Raw genomic sequence first — 19,910 nt, forward strand, 5'->3', positions numbered from 1 at the left:
GCACAAGCGAAAGGCAGCAGACAGCGCAGACCCTCCCTGCAGGTCCTCCTGTCCATATGGAGGGCTTCACCAGTCACTCCCCTCCTCTCAACCTGGGCATGAAGCTTCCTTCTATTTAGCTCCCAGTACCCAAACAGCACAGCACCGCTGTGGGGTACCAGTAACAACCTCACCAGGAGCCACGTGCGCAGCCCCAACACCACATAGTCCCTTTCACTGGCACAGGGCCTCTACAGGGAAGAGCCCTTGGGATGGGCAGAGGGATGCATGAGACAGACAAACATACCGTCCGCATTACTGGCAGCAGCAAAGGGTTACAGAGCAGCACGTCCCTTCACTAATGCAAACACATTCCTGAGGCAGCGGCAGGAAGACACATCCAGCGCAGGGCACCTCATGGCAACCGCACCGATGCGCAACATGAAGGTCAATGCAAGTCTTCCTTACAAATGTCAACCTGTCATCTCCGGATATTAATGAGGGCTGACCAGCAGCTAAAATGCATCCATGCTCCATTAGTAATAAAAGAGTCACGATGCAGGAGCAGAGCACACACCAAGGCATGAGGAGACACCAGTGGGTCTACAGGGCCCGGGGATGTGTGGTGATGCACAAGATAACGAGGGTCACTCCAACTGCCCAGGAAGGGAAGCAGTTGCCACACGAACCCAGTCACTGGAGTGTGCGTTATCATTTTCCCTCAGTCTTTAATTGGATTAGTGTAATGAGGCTAACAAACCCCAGCCTAAGCAGCAAGGCTGCTACCTGCACTCTCAGACCTTCCTTCTTCTGCGACACCCGTTCTGGACAGCACTGCTTTCTCTCTGTATCAGGCTTATTTCTGCTGAGGAAGCTTAACAGGCAAGCTGCAAACCTTCACACCTGGGACTCACAGGAGCACTGGCTGAGATGCCTGAACTCCCACCCTGGGGATCCACCCATCATACTCTACAGCAGGATCATTCTTCCCTAGTTTTGTTGGGTACTAAGGAATTTGGGAGAATCCTGACACCTGTGCTCTCCAAGCAACTAGCTTGGGAGTAGAAAAAAGTCTGTTAACCCAGAATCCAACTAGAGCAATATATACACTAGGAAAATAATTCTGCTACAAAAGCATGCAGAGCAAGTGGCTCTAGGAGTCACTCATTTGTCCTGCAAAGCACTGTGTGCCTTCCACTGCCATCAACCTTAATGAAACATGAAGGCATTTAACACCAAGCGAGATCTGGTCCTTTTTACTGGTATCCGTCTGTGTGTCAGCTCGATGCTGGCAGAGATGCTATCTCAACATTAAAAGCAAGGCTGTAACACAGCAGGTATTCAGCCTCCAAGAGAAGACGTTCATCAACAATTGCACACACATGATGCTACAATAAATCTATGTGCTACTACTTAACAGCTTCTCTTAAAAAGATTCATAGCTCTATTTACTGGGCCTGATTCTGCTGCTATGCAAGTGGGAGTAAACCTGGAATAATTCTATCTCAGGTTAGCGAGTCGCTGGTGAGAATCAGGCCCTTTGATTTTTATATAATGACATAATTACTGTACAGGAAACCAGGACTTACTGGCTCCACGGTTCAGCTGAGGTTAGGAGCACAGCAGACAGAAGCTGGATATTCTTCCACAGCAAGTCCTGCAGATTGGTGAAGGAATATTCAGGGGCAGAGATAATGCTCTCACCAGCCCTTCCGGACACTGAGGAGGACTGCATGGACTTTCCTTTGACATCGGAAATGCACCAGGATGCTCCAAAGGAAAGAGAAACTGAAAGGTTTCCAAGGCTGAGGGAGCAAGGGAATCTGACACAAAGGAAAGCCCTTAAAAACAGATTTCTGCACACAAGCTTGCTGTGACACTCCAGCTGCTTACCAAATGCAACATTATGGAGCATCTTATTAATAAGTGTAAATTATTAGTACACCATGTACATCCACCACACAGGCATGTTCCAGATGAAAGTCACAAGTCATAACCATGAGCTGCAGCACGTAAACTTCCAATTGGACATAAGAAAAAACTCTTTGCCATGCGAGTAATAAAGCAACAGGGAGGTGGGGGAAACTCCACCCCTGGAGACATTCAAAACTCATCTGGACAAGACCCTGAGCAACCTGATTTAAGTTTGAAGTTAGCTCTGTTTTGAGCAGGGTGTTGGATTAGAGATCTCGATTTAAATTATTCTGTGATTCATGCTGCAGCACAGTCTGATTACAAACGCAGAGCGTGTCCCTTCTCTGTCTATATGGTCTTTTATGAAGTCTTTCATACGGACACCAGTCTAGTAATAGCTGGTACTCTGCATCCTAGCTGTTTTAAGAGGCAGCATTCAGACCACTGCTGCAGAATATTGTAATTACTTACTGGGCAAGGGAGTATACCTGATGCAACAAATGCATCCACAATGCACTGTGTCTAAGCCTCCTCAAAACCAAAACACACACAAAAATTAAACTAATATTAAATGTGCTTCTCTTCCCACTACAGTTTTTCATTGGAAAAGTATCTCTCCCCAAGAAACTCTGGAATGTGCAAGAGCGAGAGCAAGGCGCTGTTCTGTCACAGCTCTTTCTTACACTTGCTGTGTGAGAGGAAGGAGGAGAACCTTGCCTCTCCCATATCTTGCCTGTCCCGACCATTTAGCTTATGAGCTCTTCAGGACATGGGCTTCTCTGCTATGAGTCATAAACTGTTTAGTGCCTAATGGTGGAGCCTATAGACGCTTAACGTAATAAAATCATGTCACTTAAAGGCCATTAGTCTCCAGTCTAAACAGCCCTTTTCCAGTCACAAAGGGGACCTCCAAACTCTCGAAGGCAGAATGAGGGACGTGGGCGGTCAGTTAGGTCACTGGAGTTGCAGAAACCTGACATGATGCTCCGAGTAGGAAGAAGCCCAGCAGAACAGCATGGGGAAAGTCATGGCAGCTCTAGCAACTGAAGAGCTGCTAGCTTTATCTTTTGGGCTTCCTTGAACCACTTGGATATGGTTTAAATCAGCAGGAAAGCCACTGCCAGCCAGAAGAAAAACCTCACTGCCACCCCCCACAGCTATACTGCTTGCAAGGGGGGCAGAATTCCCTCATCCGCGCCATGAGGCTCCCGGCTTTCGCCTCCGCCTCCCTCTCCCCTCACTGAAGCAGGTCATTTATGTATGACAGAATATGCCATTCCACCCCGTGAAGCTGTTCAACTAAGAGGCAACCCACCCCCCCTTCTTTCCTGGCACTGTCTCTGCCCTCCGCTGGCACCACAGCATCCAGGTCTACTCTCTTGACTGACTTCTGTGATTGCTTCCTCTTCTCTTTCCCCACCAAAGGGCAGCATATATAGGCGGAGAAATCCAACGAGGAGACAGTGGGATGGGGTAAGACGCCCGGTCCCCTCTGACAGCACATAACCACGAGTTACACGCAGAACAGCTCCACGAGCTCTTGGCACAGCCGAGGGATGGGATGCTCTCATTCCTGAGCAAAGCGTGGGCACGCTGGGGAGCCGGCACGCCGAGAAATGGGGCCTGAACATGGGTTTCTGTGCAGCTGCAAATTAGATCTGCACGAGGGAAAACAAGTTCGTCCTTCCCTTGTGGGGAGGGAGCGCTCCCCACCTCCAGCCCCAGCTGCCATTAGCGTTTGCTTCGCCAGAGACAAGGAGCAGCAAATCCTCCAGAGCAAAGGACAAGTGCAGCAATTAGAATGCAGGGGCTGCGGGAGCTGTTTAACGGCACGACCCGCGGGTCAGTGCCGCTGACTCCCAGCCCCTGCATAAATATTGTATGAGGCAGAGGAGAGGGGCTGCTATGAGCCACCCTCAGCGCCGGCCCTCCCCCCTCCAGAACCGCTCTGCATCTAGCTAGATACACCAGCAACATTATTTACAGATGTGACAGTTGGGAAAATCACTTGAGTAACTAAGGGAATGGGGAAGAGGGCTGCTCGGTGGAGCAGGCGCTTGCAGCCGAGGGAGCAGGGTCCCATCCGCACCTCGTGCTTCCCATTGCAGGGCACTTCTCTGCTCCGGTAATCACCAGCGCAGTGCTGCCAGATGGCACGGCCAGTTCTTTAACAAGAGCAGGAAATACCCGCACGAACAAGGAGTGGAGGTACCAGGCACACTGCAAGCAACCTTTCTCAAAGGTTGCCCAGGGGTTCAATTACCAAAGCTGCTGAAGGGATGCTGCAGCCAGCAGCTGCTTTCCGGTTTCCTACCAGCATTTCTCCTAGACCCTCCCTTTGAAGGGAGCCTTATAGCAACATAATGAGGCTTTACAGCAACAGCCCCACCAGCCCTCCTCTCCTAGAGGAGATGCAGAATGCACCAAAGAAACCCTGCTTTTGACAACGCAGCTGATTTCAGCCCCCTCCTTCTCCTCTCTGAGCAGAGGTTTTGCCAAGATGACTGCCTCACCATTAAGAGCTCTAGCCAGCACAGCCCTGCTGTCAGTCACTCCTCTGCGCTGGAGTCAAAGCCACACTAGCCAAAGTTATGTGGACCTGGCCTTCATCTGAACAGATCCTTTACTGAACAGCAACTCAGCTTGCTCGTGTTCAGAGTTTCCTCCCAGGCCCTGTCAATGTAACTCTGCAGCAGAGTCCCTGCTCCAACATAGCCACAGCCACAGAAGTTTAAGGGCCTCTCTCTGCAGCAGCTCTCCCAGCTGCTCTATTTGCTACCAGCCTTCTTCACCTGTGACCTGTCTGCTGTTTATTCACTCAAGGACCATGTTCACCTTGAGCTTCAGCCATGCTGACTGGCATCATTCCTACTGCATCTAGAAGGTCCTCTCATTCCTACTCCCATTTTCTGCTGGAATGCCAGTCAATTTTGCATTTGCTGTGATGCTCTGCACAAATGCAAACTACTTTCAGGTTCATGGAGATTGGGGGCTCCTGAGGGCAAGGACACAGGCCATTCTGCAACTGTGTCAGCAGCACACAAATTCCTAGGAGCACAAAATTAATAAACATCACTGCCCAGGGCAGCATGCAATGGCTGCAAGATGTGGAACACAACTTGCACGTGTCCATCCATGACAGCCCTCCAGAAATTCCTCTGCTGCTTTGTGGCGAGTTGCTGAATCCAGGGAAGGCAGAAGCCTGGTCTTACCATTCTCAGCTTTCCTGAACTCACTGTGCAATTAATGGGCTTAATTATTGATGGCAAAGGCAGAGAAGGAAGGAAAGAAAGAAAAAGCCAACGAGAAGGGAATGATGCGGGGGTGGTGGGCGCCAAAGGTCTCTGAACGTCTTCCCTCAGCCTAGAGCAGAGAAAGAGCCCCCTAGCCACTATGCAGCTCCCACGGCCTTGCTCTAATGCTCCCTGACATGCCTCTGAAGACAGCGAGCTGTTTGCAGTCACCACTGTGATTTGTTAGTAATTATTTTCACGGTGTCACATTGCTGTCACTCCCTTAACAAAGAGACAGGCAGCCCGAGGCTGCCTGCAAGAATGAACCAGCACAGAAAAGGAATTGTCAGGCACCCAGGGATCCTCTTTGCTTCCCGGGTTTCGTAACCAGAGTCCTTACCAGGTTCTGAAGAAACTTCTGAGGAGAAGTAGCAAGACGGAATCATCTCCCATCCTGGTCACAGCAAGAAGAATTAACTACTAACCTCCTCCTAATTTCACCTTACCCGTAAATCCAGTGCAAGACCAAGGTGCTTAGAGCCACTTAAGCCAACAACTTGCTCCAGGCCTGCAGCAATGCAGAAAACTTCGGCAGTTGATGACTTTTAGCTCTTTCCTTGCAAGCTCCAATTTCTTTACATGAGTTCTTTCCACCTAGGTCTTGCGCTCCTAAGCAAGGCAACCCTAGTGACAAAATCCAACCTAAGCGTATCACCCCTGCACACATTAACCCATCCACACTGGCCACACATCGTCTCTTACGCCAGTCTCATGAACTCTATCACGCTGCTGTGCTCCACATTGCAGTAACATTTCATTTGGCATTTCGCAATTTGGCAGCCTCCTCACACCTGAAATACACAGCCCAGTGGTTTGCTGTCTCTGTTTTCTCATATACACCACAGCGACTTGACAAGAACCTCCCCTCAAACCACCTCACATCATCCATCTCACACCTGCTGTGTAACCACAGCAATCCATCCTTCGGCTAACTTGTCAGTCAAAGGTAATCACTCCTTTCCCAGTAACCATGCAGCTTGCTTGGGCCCCCAAGGAACGGAAGCTATTTTGGCACCTGAAGTGTCACATAATATAAGGATATTGAGATGAAAGACCAAGATACCTGGCCAGCTAGCCCTTAAAGCACCCTTGATCTCTATGCAGAAAGCAAGTGGACTTCCTCCAGAGCAATTCAAAGTTTGAATTACACCAGACAGAAACGTTCTTCCCCTGCCTGCTTAGTGGCAACGCGCAAGGGTCATTCCCCGCAGCCGCAGGGAGACATGGGTATTAATTCACTCTCTTAGCACAGGGAGAGTTTGGAAATATTAAACCTCACAGTCTAAGCAAAGCCCTCCTGCAATTAACTGCATGGAAGAGCACTAACTCAGAGGGCAGCTCCTTTTCAGGGGTCCTTTTAATAACCAAGAAATGGCACATACATGCTGTGAAGAATTAGGATCACCATTGTGAAGCTAAATGGTCCATAAAATGTAACAGTTCTCTTCAGAGCTGGGAGCACAGCGAGCTCCAGCAGAGAAGAGGTCTTGGCAATCTCCCACCAGCCTCCTCCCTTCGCCCGGTTTGCAGAGGACACATGCGACTCTGAGCAGGAATAGAAGTTGAACTCACCCAGTGCCCAAGCACCTCCGTCAGGCAGACCTACAGGTCAGCACTGAGGCAGGCCATGAGGACTGAGTCTGGCCCACACCCAGCTGGAAAAAATCAAAGCAGGGAAAAGTAGAGATGACCAAGGGGCACTGATGAGAAGGGTGTCCCAGAACATAGGTGCTGGGGAGAGGGGAGGAAAGCCCTGCTCAAAGAGAAGGGGACAAAGCTGGTGAAACCTAGGTATGACAAAATCCCAGGAGTGTGAGCTTCCCTGACACAGCCTTGCTTGCACACTGCAGTGCTCCCTCATCCTCCTTCCCCCAAACTCTTCTACTCTGCTCTTTCTTCTCATACCTTCACTTGCCTCATGTCACTGTTAAGACCCAGGAACCTCTGAGCACAAGACACGATCTTTGGACTGCCAGGCTGAGGACAGCACCCTGGCCAAACACAGAAAACGGCAACTGCAGCGTGGAATGGATTTAGCTCAAAAAGTTAGTCTGCAGCTCCAGCATGCTCCCGAGTGCCCTGCGCACACCCAGACGTCCGCTCCTCAGGATACGGACAGTCAGCTGGACAATGCACAGGAGAATATGCTGGAGGGAAAATACCAGGGATGACCTCAAGATGGCCCAGTAGGTCTTTGCCAGCTAGGAGCTTCAGGAAGAAAGGGACTGAACCCATCTAGGAAAATGGCTCCCAACAGGAAACAAACTTACAAATAAATAAAATGCTTTCAAGCAAGCTACCGAGTTACACAAGGCTTGAATAGAGCAAGTGAAAGGGGAAAGACGCTGCTCCCAGGCTAGCTGTATTTTTCAAGCAGAGCTCTCTAACCAGAGAAGCCATGAGAGAGCTATTCCCAGCCAAGCCACTGGGAAAGCAGCACTGATGCCAATACACAACTGCTTTGCTTTGGTCAGGAAGCAAGAAGAGCTGAGATCCAAAGGGAGAAAGCTGACATTTTAGCCCTGGCTGTCTAATGCTTGAAAAATTAAACCCTTCAAAGTAATAAAGGAAATTCCCAGTTTATGAAACTACTCTTTTTCACACATGCTGCAGACAAGACTCGGGCCAAACAGCCCTCCAGTGGTTTATCCTCTACAATCCTCAAGTCAGCCAGCATTTCAGTTCCCAGAGACACAGGGTATTAAAGGGGTCTCTCCACAGGCAGAGAGGGCCAAGGGTATTCTTTTTACTGAATATCCTTTATAGATTCCTCACTTTTTAAGACATTTTGCCTGAATTCAGTATAACACTGGGTATGGAATTCACCTTTGAGATTCCTCCTGCTGAGGGAATTATTTTTCCTCACTGTATGAGCAGATGAAATTGAGACCAATGGCTTGCATTCAGTTCTGCATGACTGTTTCCAAAGGCAAGAAATTTTGAGTTATGTTACACAGGGATGGAAAATCCACAGTCTCCATTGATTATCCCACCCCAATGGTTCACTGCTGGAAATAAAGTATTTGTTGCAATGCCTGTCTTACTTCCCCCCACACCATAAATTTACTCCAAATTTCTCATCATCTTTCACGTTGCTTCCAACTTCTTTGGTCCTAATTCCCAAGCAGCAGAGCCCATAGTCCACAGAATGCATCGGGCATCACAGCTCACCAAATCTGTGCCCACTATAACCCCAACTAAGGCAAAAGTTTGCCATCATATCTGCCAGAGGGCCAGCAGACCTGAAGGTGAGAGTCCATGTCATGATGGTCCCCATGCAAAGATTTCATGTCCAATGCTTACCCCAAAGACACTCCCAGAGTCACACATCTCAGACAACACAACTTGCAGCAGTTCTCATGCAATCAACGGATTTCAAACAAAGGCAGGAACAGGAGACAGACGGGGAAAACACTGCAGAAGGATAATGAAAGTCAAGTGTGCTACACTCCTTTAAATAAAAGTGTACAGTGGGAGAAACCTAAAAATTAAGAATTTATTTTGCATAAGTGATATCATTTCCTTTAAAAAACAAAAAGCAAGCCTGCAGGGTCGCAGAAGCAAATGGGGTCAGTGTTACTCCCTGCAAGTGCTAGAGAAGAGCATGCTCATACGGCTCCTTTGCTTAGCTCCGGCAATGCACTTCAGGATGTAATTGCACGAACAACTCCAGCAGCAAAGCTGACTCAAAAGGTTCTTGACCCTGCATACTCAGTCCCATCCCTGCACAATAGTTCACCACCCTCTTCCCTGAGCCAATGTAACCATGTGAAGGGATACACCATAGGCTTGGTCAGCAAAATGATTCCCACTAAAAACAACAACAGAAAAAGCTAATCAAAAGATTCTAGTTGGAGAGTGTTTGTTTAATTGTTTTTAGACTTGGGTTACTACATCATTTTTCAGTTACCTGTTCTTCCCTGTTACTCTCCAAGTCACACTCAGAAAATACCTCCTGCCCTGCTGCCACCCCCACCCTAGGCCTTTCCTGCCTCTCCCCCCAGGTCAAGTGGTCCCACTCACTCAATTCAGTGGCCCTCTGCAATTTCTCCCCCAAGCAGAGACTGCCAAACCCTTCTTGGTTCTGTGATAAAGAACAGCATGCACAAGGGACACTAACATCACCAGTCTTTCTTCACTCATGACCTTCAGTAGATCTGAAACCAAGCCTCCAGAGCAGAAGGTTGACCCCACTCAGAGCCTGGTCTAAGGCAAGCGTCTTGTTCCTCCCAGCCAGTGTAAGTTGCACAGGAAGAGTTAAAAGCATAAGATAAAATTAAGCAGTGGTATAATTCACTGCTCAGAATTTACTAATATGCAACCTAGAAAGTGCACCAAGGGCTATAAACATTTCAAGACACTTCACTGTGTTTTATCACTATATTAGAGAGCACTTGCCTTTTAACACTTATTTAACAAAATAAAAAACTTCTGAGCAGTAGTTTTGTGTAAAGAAATAAATTAGCACGTTCTAATCTCCCACAGTAAGTGCAGTACAAGCATCTTCATATCAGAAGCATACAGAGCACAGCCTGTATGCATTTTTACCTATCTGATTACGTCCAATGTGTTGGTGGAATGAGCCAAAACTGGAAGGAGGAGGATTAACTGATGCTCTTGACATTAAAGTGCTGCACTCAGATTCAGCAAATCTGGCTTCAGCTCCTTTCTCTGCCTCTGACTCCATGCATGTCCACAGGCATATCACTTAACCTCATTGTATCTTGGCTCTGTAGCTAAACACACAGTAAACACCTGCCTTTTATTGCCAAGATTAATTCACATTGCGCTTAAAGAGGAGGCAGAATGTTTCCATACATGGAGGGAGGCAATTTGGTATTTTAGAGGAGATAAATCACACTAAAGCATTTACAGTACAAGGACTCAACCCTGGCAGACACGAAGTACCCTCTCTTTCCACTAAAATCATCTGCAGTCAGCAGCTCCCTTAGCCCTTCAGAGGTATGTTACCCCCATTACCCAATACCACATCAATGTGATTTGCTTAATCACTAGTGGCAGTTCCATCTTGGGTGCAGGATGAGGTCCAGGCCAGGTATGAATCTAGCTCTGGAGCTTTTAAACCTGGAGGATAGCTCCTTGCAACAGGCTAAAGCAATCCTCCTGCTGAGCACTCGGAGGCCTGAGGACCGGGTGCCTAACGAGGCTGTATCCCCACTCATACGTTAGCTTGGCAGGTCTGGTACTCCTTTCATCTTTTGCTTCAGGTAGCTCTCTTTAATTAATAACATTTCTGTGTCGACACCGGGAACTTTCCACCCAGAATGAATGGCGCCCTCTCATTAGAACCACGACTGTCATGATGTATTCAAGAGCAGGAGTATGATTCATTTCCTTGTCTGGGAACGAGGGGTGTTGCTGGGGAGTGGGGGGAGAAGAGTCTTTGTAATGAGTGACTGATATTTGCTGAAGTTGATATGCGACTCTGTCGGCTTGAACTGCCTTGTCAGGACAAGCCTTCAGAAAGGTGATGTTCCTACTCAAGAGGTTTTCCTCATTAAAGAAATTGCATCTTAACAAGAGGGAAGGGGAGGGGTGGGAGGAGAGCTGCTGTCTCCCCCATTCCAGCCTGGTTCACGCACATCAAGCACTGAGAACCAGTTAATCCAAGCACAGCCAGGGGAGGATCAGTATTCATTTCTGAGCCCTCTTATGCAATGGGCTCTCAAGGCAGCGACCCAGTCACTCCAATAGGGACTCTCCTCAGGATGTTGCACCACAGCCATGACACAGCCTTTGGTGGCAGGGCTGGGGACCTTTACTCATGTGCTGAACCTCCACAAGCCACTCCCAGATGCTTGGTGTCCCTTTTCAGGTACCCAGCTCACTGTGACTTGTGTTCCCAGTTGTCAGAGGGAAGCCAGATAGAAACAGCTCTGTGGCCTTCCAAGAAAGTTCCAATGTGCAAGTAAAAACAAATCTAAATCCACGCAGTGCCTCATTCTCTGAAGACCCTTCAGCCAAGCAGAGGCTTCACAGGTCTTTCAGCAGCTGAGTTCCTATCTCGAATGCTACAGGCCCAGATACCACTGGACACCAAAAGCAGCTGTTATTACTATGCTAAGGAACCTGAGAAAAGCAGCAGCACAGTTATGAATGGACCTGCCTCAAGCCACAGCTCCCTAAGCCAGGAAGCACTGCTGCACTCAGGCCCTTGGTAGCCAGCAGCTCTTCACAAAGGGGCAGCATCACATTTCTGAGGAAGCATGAGTGCTGTGCCTCCAGCAGTGGCTACAGAGTGCTGAGGACAACATGCTGCCACTGAAACCTCACATCAACAAGAGCAAGAGACACTAATCCTGGCATCCAGGCCAACATCTGCCTTCTACCCACACCTCTTGCGCTCCCACATGTTACTCTGCCCCTCTCCTAAATTTACTCACATGCCAGATGGCAAAGGCTTGTAACACATCAAGACCCCCCTCTGGAGGGCTGCATTTAAGCAGAGAGATGAGCCTTCACTGGGGGTGCAAGTAACACAGCAAAGCCCCACAGGACCAGCATTTCTGAGGCCACAAGCACTTATAAGGGCTATGCATGGATCAGATGGTTTGTCTTCAGCCCAGAGCAAGGACCTTGTCCTTCTAGGAACACCTCACCTCATTTTCCTGAATCCCCCTGCAATCCATTTTTTATTGTGCAATGCTGCCAAGGACATACTCCAGCAACCTTGGATAAGTAGCCACTACCTCCCTTCCCACTGCCCCAGCGCCTTCAGCGCCAAGTGTGTAGTCTCCACACAGTAGAAGAGGGCACCAACTACACTGCAAGTCTTTTAGGGAAGTACAGGGTGATTCCCTGGAATATTTCCTAGGTGTTCCACATCCCCGATGCTGTATCTCCTTGTCTGAACAGCCTTATTTCAGCTCTGTGGCTTCTCTGTTTAAAAAGAGATGCTCAGTTCTGCTTTGCTAAACCCTATTTGGCAATGTGTCTAAACACACACAAACTTAATTAGTTCAGGAGGGAGACTCGGCATTTGTGGTGACGGATAAAAGTAATGGGAAATGAGACAAGTCAGAGCTGGCAGGGAGTCCTCACTCAAGCCTCATTCACTGGCATAGCACTAATCAGATGTGATGCTACACGCTGCTGCACCCAATCGGTGACGGAGCGGCGTGATGTGCTACTCACCAAGCAGCTGCAGCCAGACTCCCTGTATCCATGTGGCTGGACACATGAAATGTATTTTCTGCTTTGCCCTGGAGATGCTTCAGGATTGAACTCTGAAGTTAATGGTTTAAAAAAATTTTTTAAAAGGAAGAGGGAGAAATGAACCACTCACTGCAACCTCATGGCCAGGAGTGGAGTCTTCTTTTCCAGCTGACTAGTGAGGCACAATCCATGCGAGAGACCACTGCAAATGGTGAATCAAGTATCTCAGCTCCAGAAGTGCATGTCCTGCTGGCCAGCTCACCCCACAACACCCACGACTCACCAGGAGTGGGGCTGATCTTCACTTCTGTTTTGTCTGGTACTTTTTTATTACCAAAACTAATCAGCCAAGGATAGAGAAATCCAATAGTAAAAGGAGGAGTTAGCAGCTAGCAGTTTTGAGGTAAGATAAACATGTTGCTTTAAGAGCAAGGAAGAAGACAGAGAGCAATTCACTCATGTCTAAGGATCACAGGCAACTTGCAATGAGGTGTGGAGAGCATTTGCAGGACAAACTGTCTTTCAGGCCCCAGGACAGGTGGCATAATGGGGATCAAGAACAGCTTTTCCTGGGTCAGGGAGAAAAATCAGCAGCTCTCAGCAGAGGAGAGGACACAGTCACCCTTTGCCCACTGTAGAGCTCTGAAGCAAAAACCCTCAGAAGGTTGCCTGTTCCATACAGATACCAAATTAGGATGCCATTAGCTCAGGACCCTTATCCCACAGTGGAAGGGATGGAAAGATGGGCTTCGTGCACAGCAAGGCACAATTCTGTTCCTCACAACCATCACCAAAAGCAGTAAACTGGACTCTCAGGACAGCAATATAGGAGTAAAGAGCTGAGAAAAGAGAACAGATGAGAAATTAGAGTTTGGCACATTGCTCAGCTGTCTTTGTGTCCATCTCTAACGAAAGTTTAAACATGAAATATAAAGAAGCCCTACTTTTAATTTAAACCAGTTATGCAGGAATGGGGGGATACACTCGTATACCAGTTCTGGACATGGCCCCAACACACACACAGCTTTTGACTCAAAAGCTAGCATGCCACACTCCTGTCTGGAGCATGGCAAATTTCCCCTCTCCACTGGAGCTTGCGTTGCCACTTCGGTCCTCATGTCTCATGTCTCATTAATCATACCAAGAACAGGCAAGGAGCTGCCACTCTACAAAGACCACTCTGCAGGAAAGAACCAGTGCTGATTGCTCCCAGGCTGCACGCAGTTTATTTAGGCTTCAGACTTAGGGAAACCAATGTCAAAGTGAAAACCAACACTACTAACGAGTTGTGGATGTCAGTTTAACATTGGATATGTCAAGCCCAAGCTTTATCGATGTGATAACAACAAGAGTCTTTACCCAGCACTCTAAGGAAATAAAAAGCTGAGGAGAGATTATAGGAATCCAAGTGAATTCAGCACAATGTGAGACTGATCTGCAAACACCTTACAGATTAGACTAATCTAATTCTTTGACATTTAACTCCTTTTTTCCTAAATCCAGTTTTTAGGCCGCTGGCCCAGCTATTTTCATAATGAGACATGCATGTACACCAGCACCTGCAGATCCCAGTGCAGGTTCCCAGCTGGTACTCTTTAGATACTGTTGCCCAGCTAACAAGCATGACCTCAATGATAAGAACACTGATAAAGTGTGCCAGACTTGGCTTGTATTCTCTTTCCAAAGACTACTCTGTGGTTTGCATACAGTTAATGCACCAAGATGACAGAGAGAAGGCCTTTCATGTGAAAGCCAGGTAAGGACCATTGCTTGATTTGGCTGTACAGCAAGACAAAGACTTTCTTGTGTGCACTTAGAGACATTCATCCTTACTCCTGTTCCCTCCTCTGCATGGAAAATCTAATCCTCTCTATTCCCAGAGGAGATGCCAGGTGCAATGCAATATGTGCATCACAATCTACTGAGTGAAGGGGTAACTTTTTATCCACCCAGTCTCTCAGGATGAAATCTAGATTGAAGCATTCAGGGACCAGGAAAGTCAGAAACAAGAGCAATGTCCTCTTCTCTTTAGGAAGTATAATAGTAAAAGGGGAAACACCACAAAGCCTCAGTTTAAACTTTTCTGGGGTATGAAAGGAACTCATTTGCTATAGGGAACATCCTAGACAGTGATCTTGCACTATGCCTAGCACCCATCTTTCTTCTTATGCAACCCTCCACTCCTCATTATGTACAACAAGCAATGATTCCCTGGGAGACAAAGAATAGGGACAGTCAGAGGCTTGTCGATGCAGGAGGCTTAGAAACCAAGGGGAACCACTGCAGAAATCAAGTGCAGCATAAAGAATGCTTGCAGGCTTCTCAGCCGCAGCTCTCCACTGAACACTGGCAAGGGGTTAAACAGCCAAAGCTGCAGCAGAATTAACGGGGAAGGAACAAAATGGGGCCAGGAGATGAGCATCCTCCATCCTTCTCCACCAAATTAGAGATCTGTGAAATCATACTAGTCAGTAACAGCTAGAGCAATTCAAGGTGGAAGGAGGATTTTGTTTGCTGGCAGGAAATGTTTGCAAAGATGTATCCACTACAGGCAAGCATGGAGCAATAAAGCCGAGAAAAATCTCCCTCCCCTTCCATACTCACATCACTTTCAAATCCCAGTCACCACAGGTCACAAAAATCGACTTGACGCTGGGATCTAAGAGGCCTTCCTTCGCCATCCACTCGTCAACCCTCTGAAAGGAAGGCAAGAAAAGGGGATGAGTTTTGCAGAGACAGGCCGAGCCACAACAGTTAAACTCAGATAAGCCGCTTGCAATCAAGAGAGAAGAAAATTGTGATCTTATCCACCCCTCTCCCTCTCTCTCTTCTCTCTTTGCTTGCCATCTCAACAACAGCACATTTGGACCTTTGAAGATTTCTGATAGGAGACATCAGGCAACCAGAGCAGAGATGATCTTATCAGACACCACAGCAGCTCTGCTCATAGAAGGATGGAAGTTGTGCAGTGCTAATGGGACAATACAGATGCAGTATTACTTGGCTTCTCTCCTCTTTTCTTCTCCCCATATTAAACGGGCTGGTAGTGAAGCATAACTTGAGTCCCTGACAGCAATGAAGAACCTACTAACTTCTTGAAGTGGGGGCTGGGGTTGGGAAGGAGAACCTAAACCAAGAGGATCCACTATGGTCCTCCAGGTATCGGACTGGGAACCAAAGGGAAACGGGCAGCAAAACAGACTACCTGCTTTGATTTCCAGGGAAACACAAGCATCCTGTGATAGTACCCCTCATCGACAGCACTTCACACACACTCCAACTAATGCATCTCAAAAGGAATGGGACATGGATCAAAGGGGAAGGACTGGGCATGCACAAGCATTGTGTGGCAGTAACAACCAAGGCATGTGTGCCCCTTCTTTCCAGGCTGGGTCTCTTTCTTCCTTACAGCTCTGAGGAGAGGTTTGTTCAGGGAAGGGTACGGTGTGGATTTAAAGAGAATCCAATATTCTTGATTCCCCATAGGGACAGTTGTTCTGGATCCACTTTGGAAATGGGCTACATTAATCTGGAAGATGCACATCCACCTTGGAGATTAACCAGGAATAACTAAGCTAGAATAAACCCTCATCATAAACACTTGCAGTATTCCAGCTAGACCTAACAAGTCCTTGTTGTGAAAAGCCTGAAACCATCTGGTGGCAGGTGACAGGCAATTGGCTGCTGCTAGTGAGGCTGCATAACAGCATTTTGAGTGCTTCAGCAGGAGAAATCCCTCTTTTCCCTCACTTGATGCCTTCAGCTCCTGAAAAAACTATCACGCCCCAGAATCTCATTTTAACCAGAAAATGTATTTTCATTTAGCCCAAATCTCATTTAAACCTAGAAAGCTGCAGCTGTATTAATTGTACTGAAAAGGTGTTCAAAAACATACAGAAATGTTTCCACAGCATGAAACTCCTCTAAAAACAGAGTGAACTACTTTTTGGAGTACTCCAATAGCATTTGAGCAAACAGGGCTTTCCCCTTTGGGGAAGCGGGTGCAGACATACGTATGTTTGTAGACACGTACCGCTGCAACATGCCTTCTGGAGAGCACTAGGGACCAGGGGGAGCAGGGGGGTTGCCTTGGATGTGAGATGTCACCTCCACAGAATACCACCTTTGGCCTCACGGCACTGCCACTACCTCTTCAGCAGAAGATGGGGCTTCCTTCTGCAACCAACTGTAAAAAAGCCCTCTCGGGGGAAAGCTCCCCTCAAAGTAGCATCCAGCCTCCTATCCCTGTGAGGCACTTTTGCCTCCCTTGGGTTGCTGGGATCTTACATCCATCCCTGCACAAGGCTCCAGGGAGCAAGGGACAGCAGCTGTAGCCTTTCTAAAATCCCTGATGTAAGCGCCCATGAAGTGCTGTCTCCACGGAGGATTTTAAAGCCTTTAATTTGATTTCCTCACATAAGCAATTGTTGCAATTATTCTGATTAGGAACAATTAGGTAACACAGCAATGGAAATCCTGACAGAGACAATGCATCGAACAGCAACCTGCAGCCTGAGCGGGCTCTGCTTGAGGTTGTTTCCTTCACTATTTGACTACCAACAAAAGCTATTGATGGAGAAATACTTCCAAGCTAATTAAGCCCTAAACGCTGTAGGAATTCAACATTAAGCAGATGGCATTATTAGGGCTATATCTGCATTCGCACATCCTCCAGATTAGATTTTAGAGGCATTTTCCTTCTATACTACATGTATTATTGAGCATTTAAATAGGTAGAGAAAATTAATTTAATAAGGTGCTGAGGGAGTGGAAGAAAAAAGGAGGCACAGCTACCAGAGCAGTGGTCTCAAGCAATGTCTTGGTGCTTTAAAACTGGCTCAAGCAAGAATAGCCTCTTCTCATATATGCTGGCAGGAGCTTGGATATCTTGTCGGTACCCTTGACGTGAACAGCTGGAGATGACAGATCAATGGTTCAATACTCTCAGCAGCATGTCACCAACATGACAGCAAATGTTATTCTAATGAAGCTGTAATCATAGTCAAATTACGCGGTTCGATTCTCAGAAAGGGAAGGGTGCACGGAAAGAGATGGAGAGGGGAGGACAGGACCTGAGGTAAGAATTTGGGAACTAAAGGTTATTCTCCTTACCTCAAGCACTTGCTGGAGGCTTGGCTGCCCATCCACCATGCCTTGAATAATCCCAGTCAGCTGAAACAAGAGACATACAGAAAGCAGGAATCAGAGCAGCATTCAAAAGATCATTAGAAAATTTCCTCTTCTGTCCTTCTTCCTGCAGCTAAAACGCTCCTGTGACCCAGGTGGACAATACCGAGGAGTCAGCCATGGCAGAGTGCTCCTGGCAGCTGTCCCAACCACAAGCAAGGGCAGAGCTTCATCGCAAACACAGCAAAGCAGGAGGGCTCCTACCCACACCATAAAACACCAAACTCCCAATAGTGCAGGATCCACTTAGGGGTGCAGTGATGCCCTCCGCTTCATGTACTGACACGGTGCCCAACCTGCTGTCTTTTTTCAGCACACAGTTTCTAGTTTTGATGTTGCCCTGACTTGCACAGGCAGAGGTAACTACTGGCATCTGCAGGCATTCCCCTGCTATCATGGTGACACCAAAATTGCATAATATTAGATAAACAGAATAAACTATTATTGGTAAATGAGAAGTGCAGAGAATCCATTCATCCTCCACTGTGACGGGCAGCAAGCATACATATTTTCTGATAGTCCATCACAACATTCTTCCGCATTTTAAATCGTAGACAACAAACACTGTATTTAAAACAACTGAATGAAATCTGAAGAAAAAACATTTTCTTCCAGACTACTAGTGTGCTTGTTTTTTTCAGCGGACTCCTTAGGGACAGACCCTGCCAACAGCTAATTCCACTGACTTTACCAGGACTGCTTACCTGTTTAAAGGTAAGCACATGCACAAAAACACACAGGCTCATGGGTTTTTGCCTGTGTCTGCCCAGGATAGCTTGAGGCATATGGAAAATAAATAATTTTTCTGTCTGCCTTCCAACTGACAAAACTGTCTTTTAACATATTGAATATTGGAGGTCAGTAGCTTGCCATCAATGCACACAAGTAATTAAAAAAATCTTTATTAAAGCAAGCGCACACTACAGTATTTCGCTTTATATTGCACTTTCCCGAAGCTACACATCTCACACATTTTCATAAAACAAAGGTCAAACACAGTGTAAGAGCATGCCCTACCACCTGCGCACGGCATCCGAGCCCCCCAGAAGCCACAGCGGCCAGCTGAGAGTTACCGACAGCCTTCCCACCACCTAAGAGCAACTCACACCAGCTCTGCCTAGTCGTGAAACATAGGTCCTGTACCAAACCACGGGGCTCTCTATCATTAAATGCATGGCAACTGAAACTAGCTCAACTGTTTCTACCTCTGTTTTTTTGGCTGCTTGGCTTACAGCACTGAACTTGGAAGGAAGAAAAAAAGATTAAACTTCAATTAAATTGTAATTACATTTAATGAATACCAAATACCTGACTCACTGAATAAGCTCTAAGTGGAAAGATTATTTTCTCATAGTGACTTCCATGGAATAGTAATATATACCTTTTAGGGAAAGTATTTTAATTTTAAGAATGCAGAGTTCCTCTAGGTGGGTTTCTGAAGTTCATCAAGTCATTATTAGGAGGAATTTTAAGGAAGTGGGGGGGACACAGACACTCTTTTATATTCTAGAAACTGTTTTTATATTAATCTGTATTTTAATTGGGTAACAGCTACAGCCTACAGACTTTCCATACTCTAAGAGGCAGATAGATTTAAGAGATTAACGCATGGCTCTTTAGAGCAGTTTTTAACACTCATTGGCTTGTTTCTTCCTTTTCTTGGTGTCATCTTCTCCGTGCATTCACCTGGCAAAAATGGGCAGCTCACCTACTGCAAAGCGCTGGCGCTGGCTCTCTGAGGGCATCTGAAATCAAACCTCTGGAAATAAAAGATGAGCATTTGGGGAAGGGTGCCAGGCAACTTCTTGGGATCACAGCCAGGGCTGATGCAAGTGGCTTCCACTGCTCTGGATATCCTCAGACTGCATCTGCTCAGTGCTGCACTCCCTGATGGGTACAGGCAGATGGGGCTAGAATGGCCTAATTCAAACATTTCCCATCAGGAGGGACGGAGGGATGGGAAAGCAGCAGCAGGGGGTCAGAGTCCCACCAAAGAGTCACTGTTTGATCTTGCTCAAGACTCCTTCCCTCCCTGAGAGGAGGGAAATGACCCCTCCTCACCCGGCAGGGCCAAGCAAAGTACCAGCTCACTCATACAAGTGCACCTCGCCATGCAGACACCCGCCAAGACCCTCGCAGCAGAAATCACACGTATGAATACAAAGGGATATACACCTGTTCCACGGCTATACTTCAATACAAATCATGGAGATTGCTCAAAAGGGTCTGGATCTCTGCTCTCTCACCCTCCCTGCTCCGTTCTGCTCACAGTTAAATGCATCTGTTATACCCAACCTAGTGCATTGGGTGTCCGCAACATTACCTGGTCTTGCAGCTTTGATAAAGTATAAAAGCACAAAA

General features: G+C 47.3%; 1 protein-coding gene across 3 annotated transcripts in view; it reads right to left on the reverse strand.

Annotated features, from left to right (window-relative positions):
- ERI3 (ERI1 exoribonuclease family member 3) overlaps nucleotides 1-19,910 on the reverse strand; it is a 148,977-nt gene that overhangs the window by 100,143 nt on the left and 28,924 nt on the right. For all 3 annotated transcript variants that reach the window (XM_064516108.1, XM_064516110.1, XM_064516109.1), the window contains 2 exons: nucleotides 17,475-17,534; nucleotides 14,967-15,058 (listed from right to left, as the gene is read on the reverse strand). In XM_064516108.1, coding sequence (XP_064372178.1) covers nucleotides 14,967-15,058; nucleotides 17,475-17,534 — 152 coding nt within the window. The remainder of the gene's footprint in view (nucleotides 1-14,966; nucleotides 15,059-17,474; nucleotides 17,535-19,910) is intronic.

This window comes from Dromaius novaehollandiae, chromosome 8, assembly GCF_036370855.1.
Source record: "Dromaius novaehollandiae isolate bDroNov1 chromosome 8, bDroNov1.hap1, whole genome shotgun sequence".
Taxonomy (NCBI): domain Eukaryota; kingdom Metazoa; phylum Chordata; class Aves; order Casuariiformes; family Dromaiidae; genus Dromaius; species Dromaius novaehollandiae.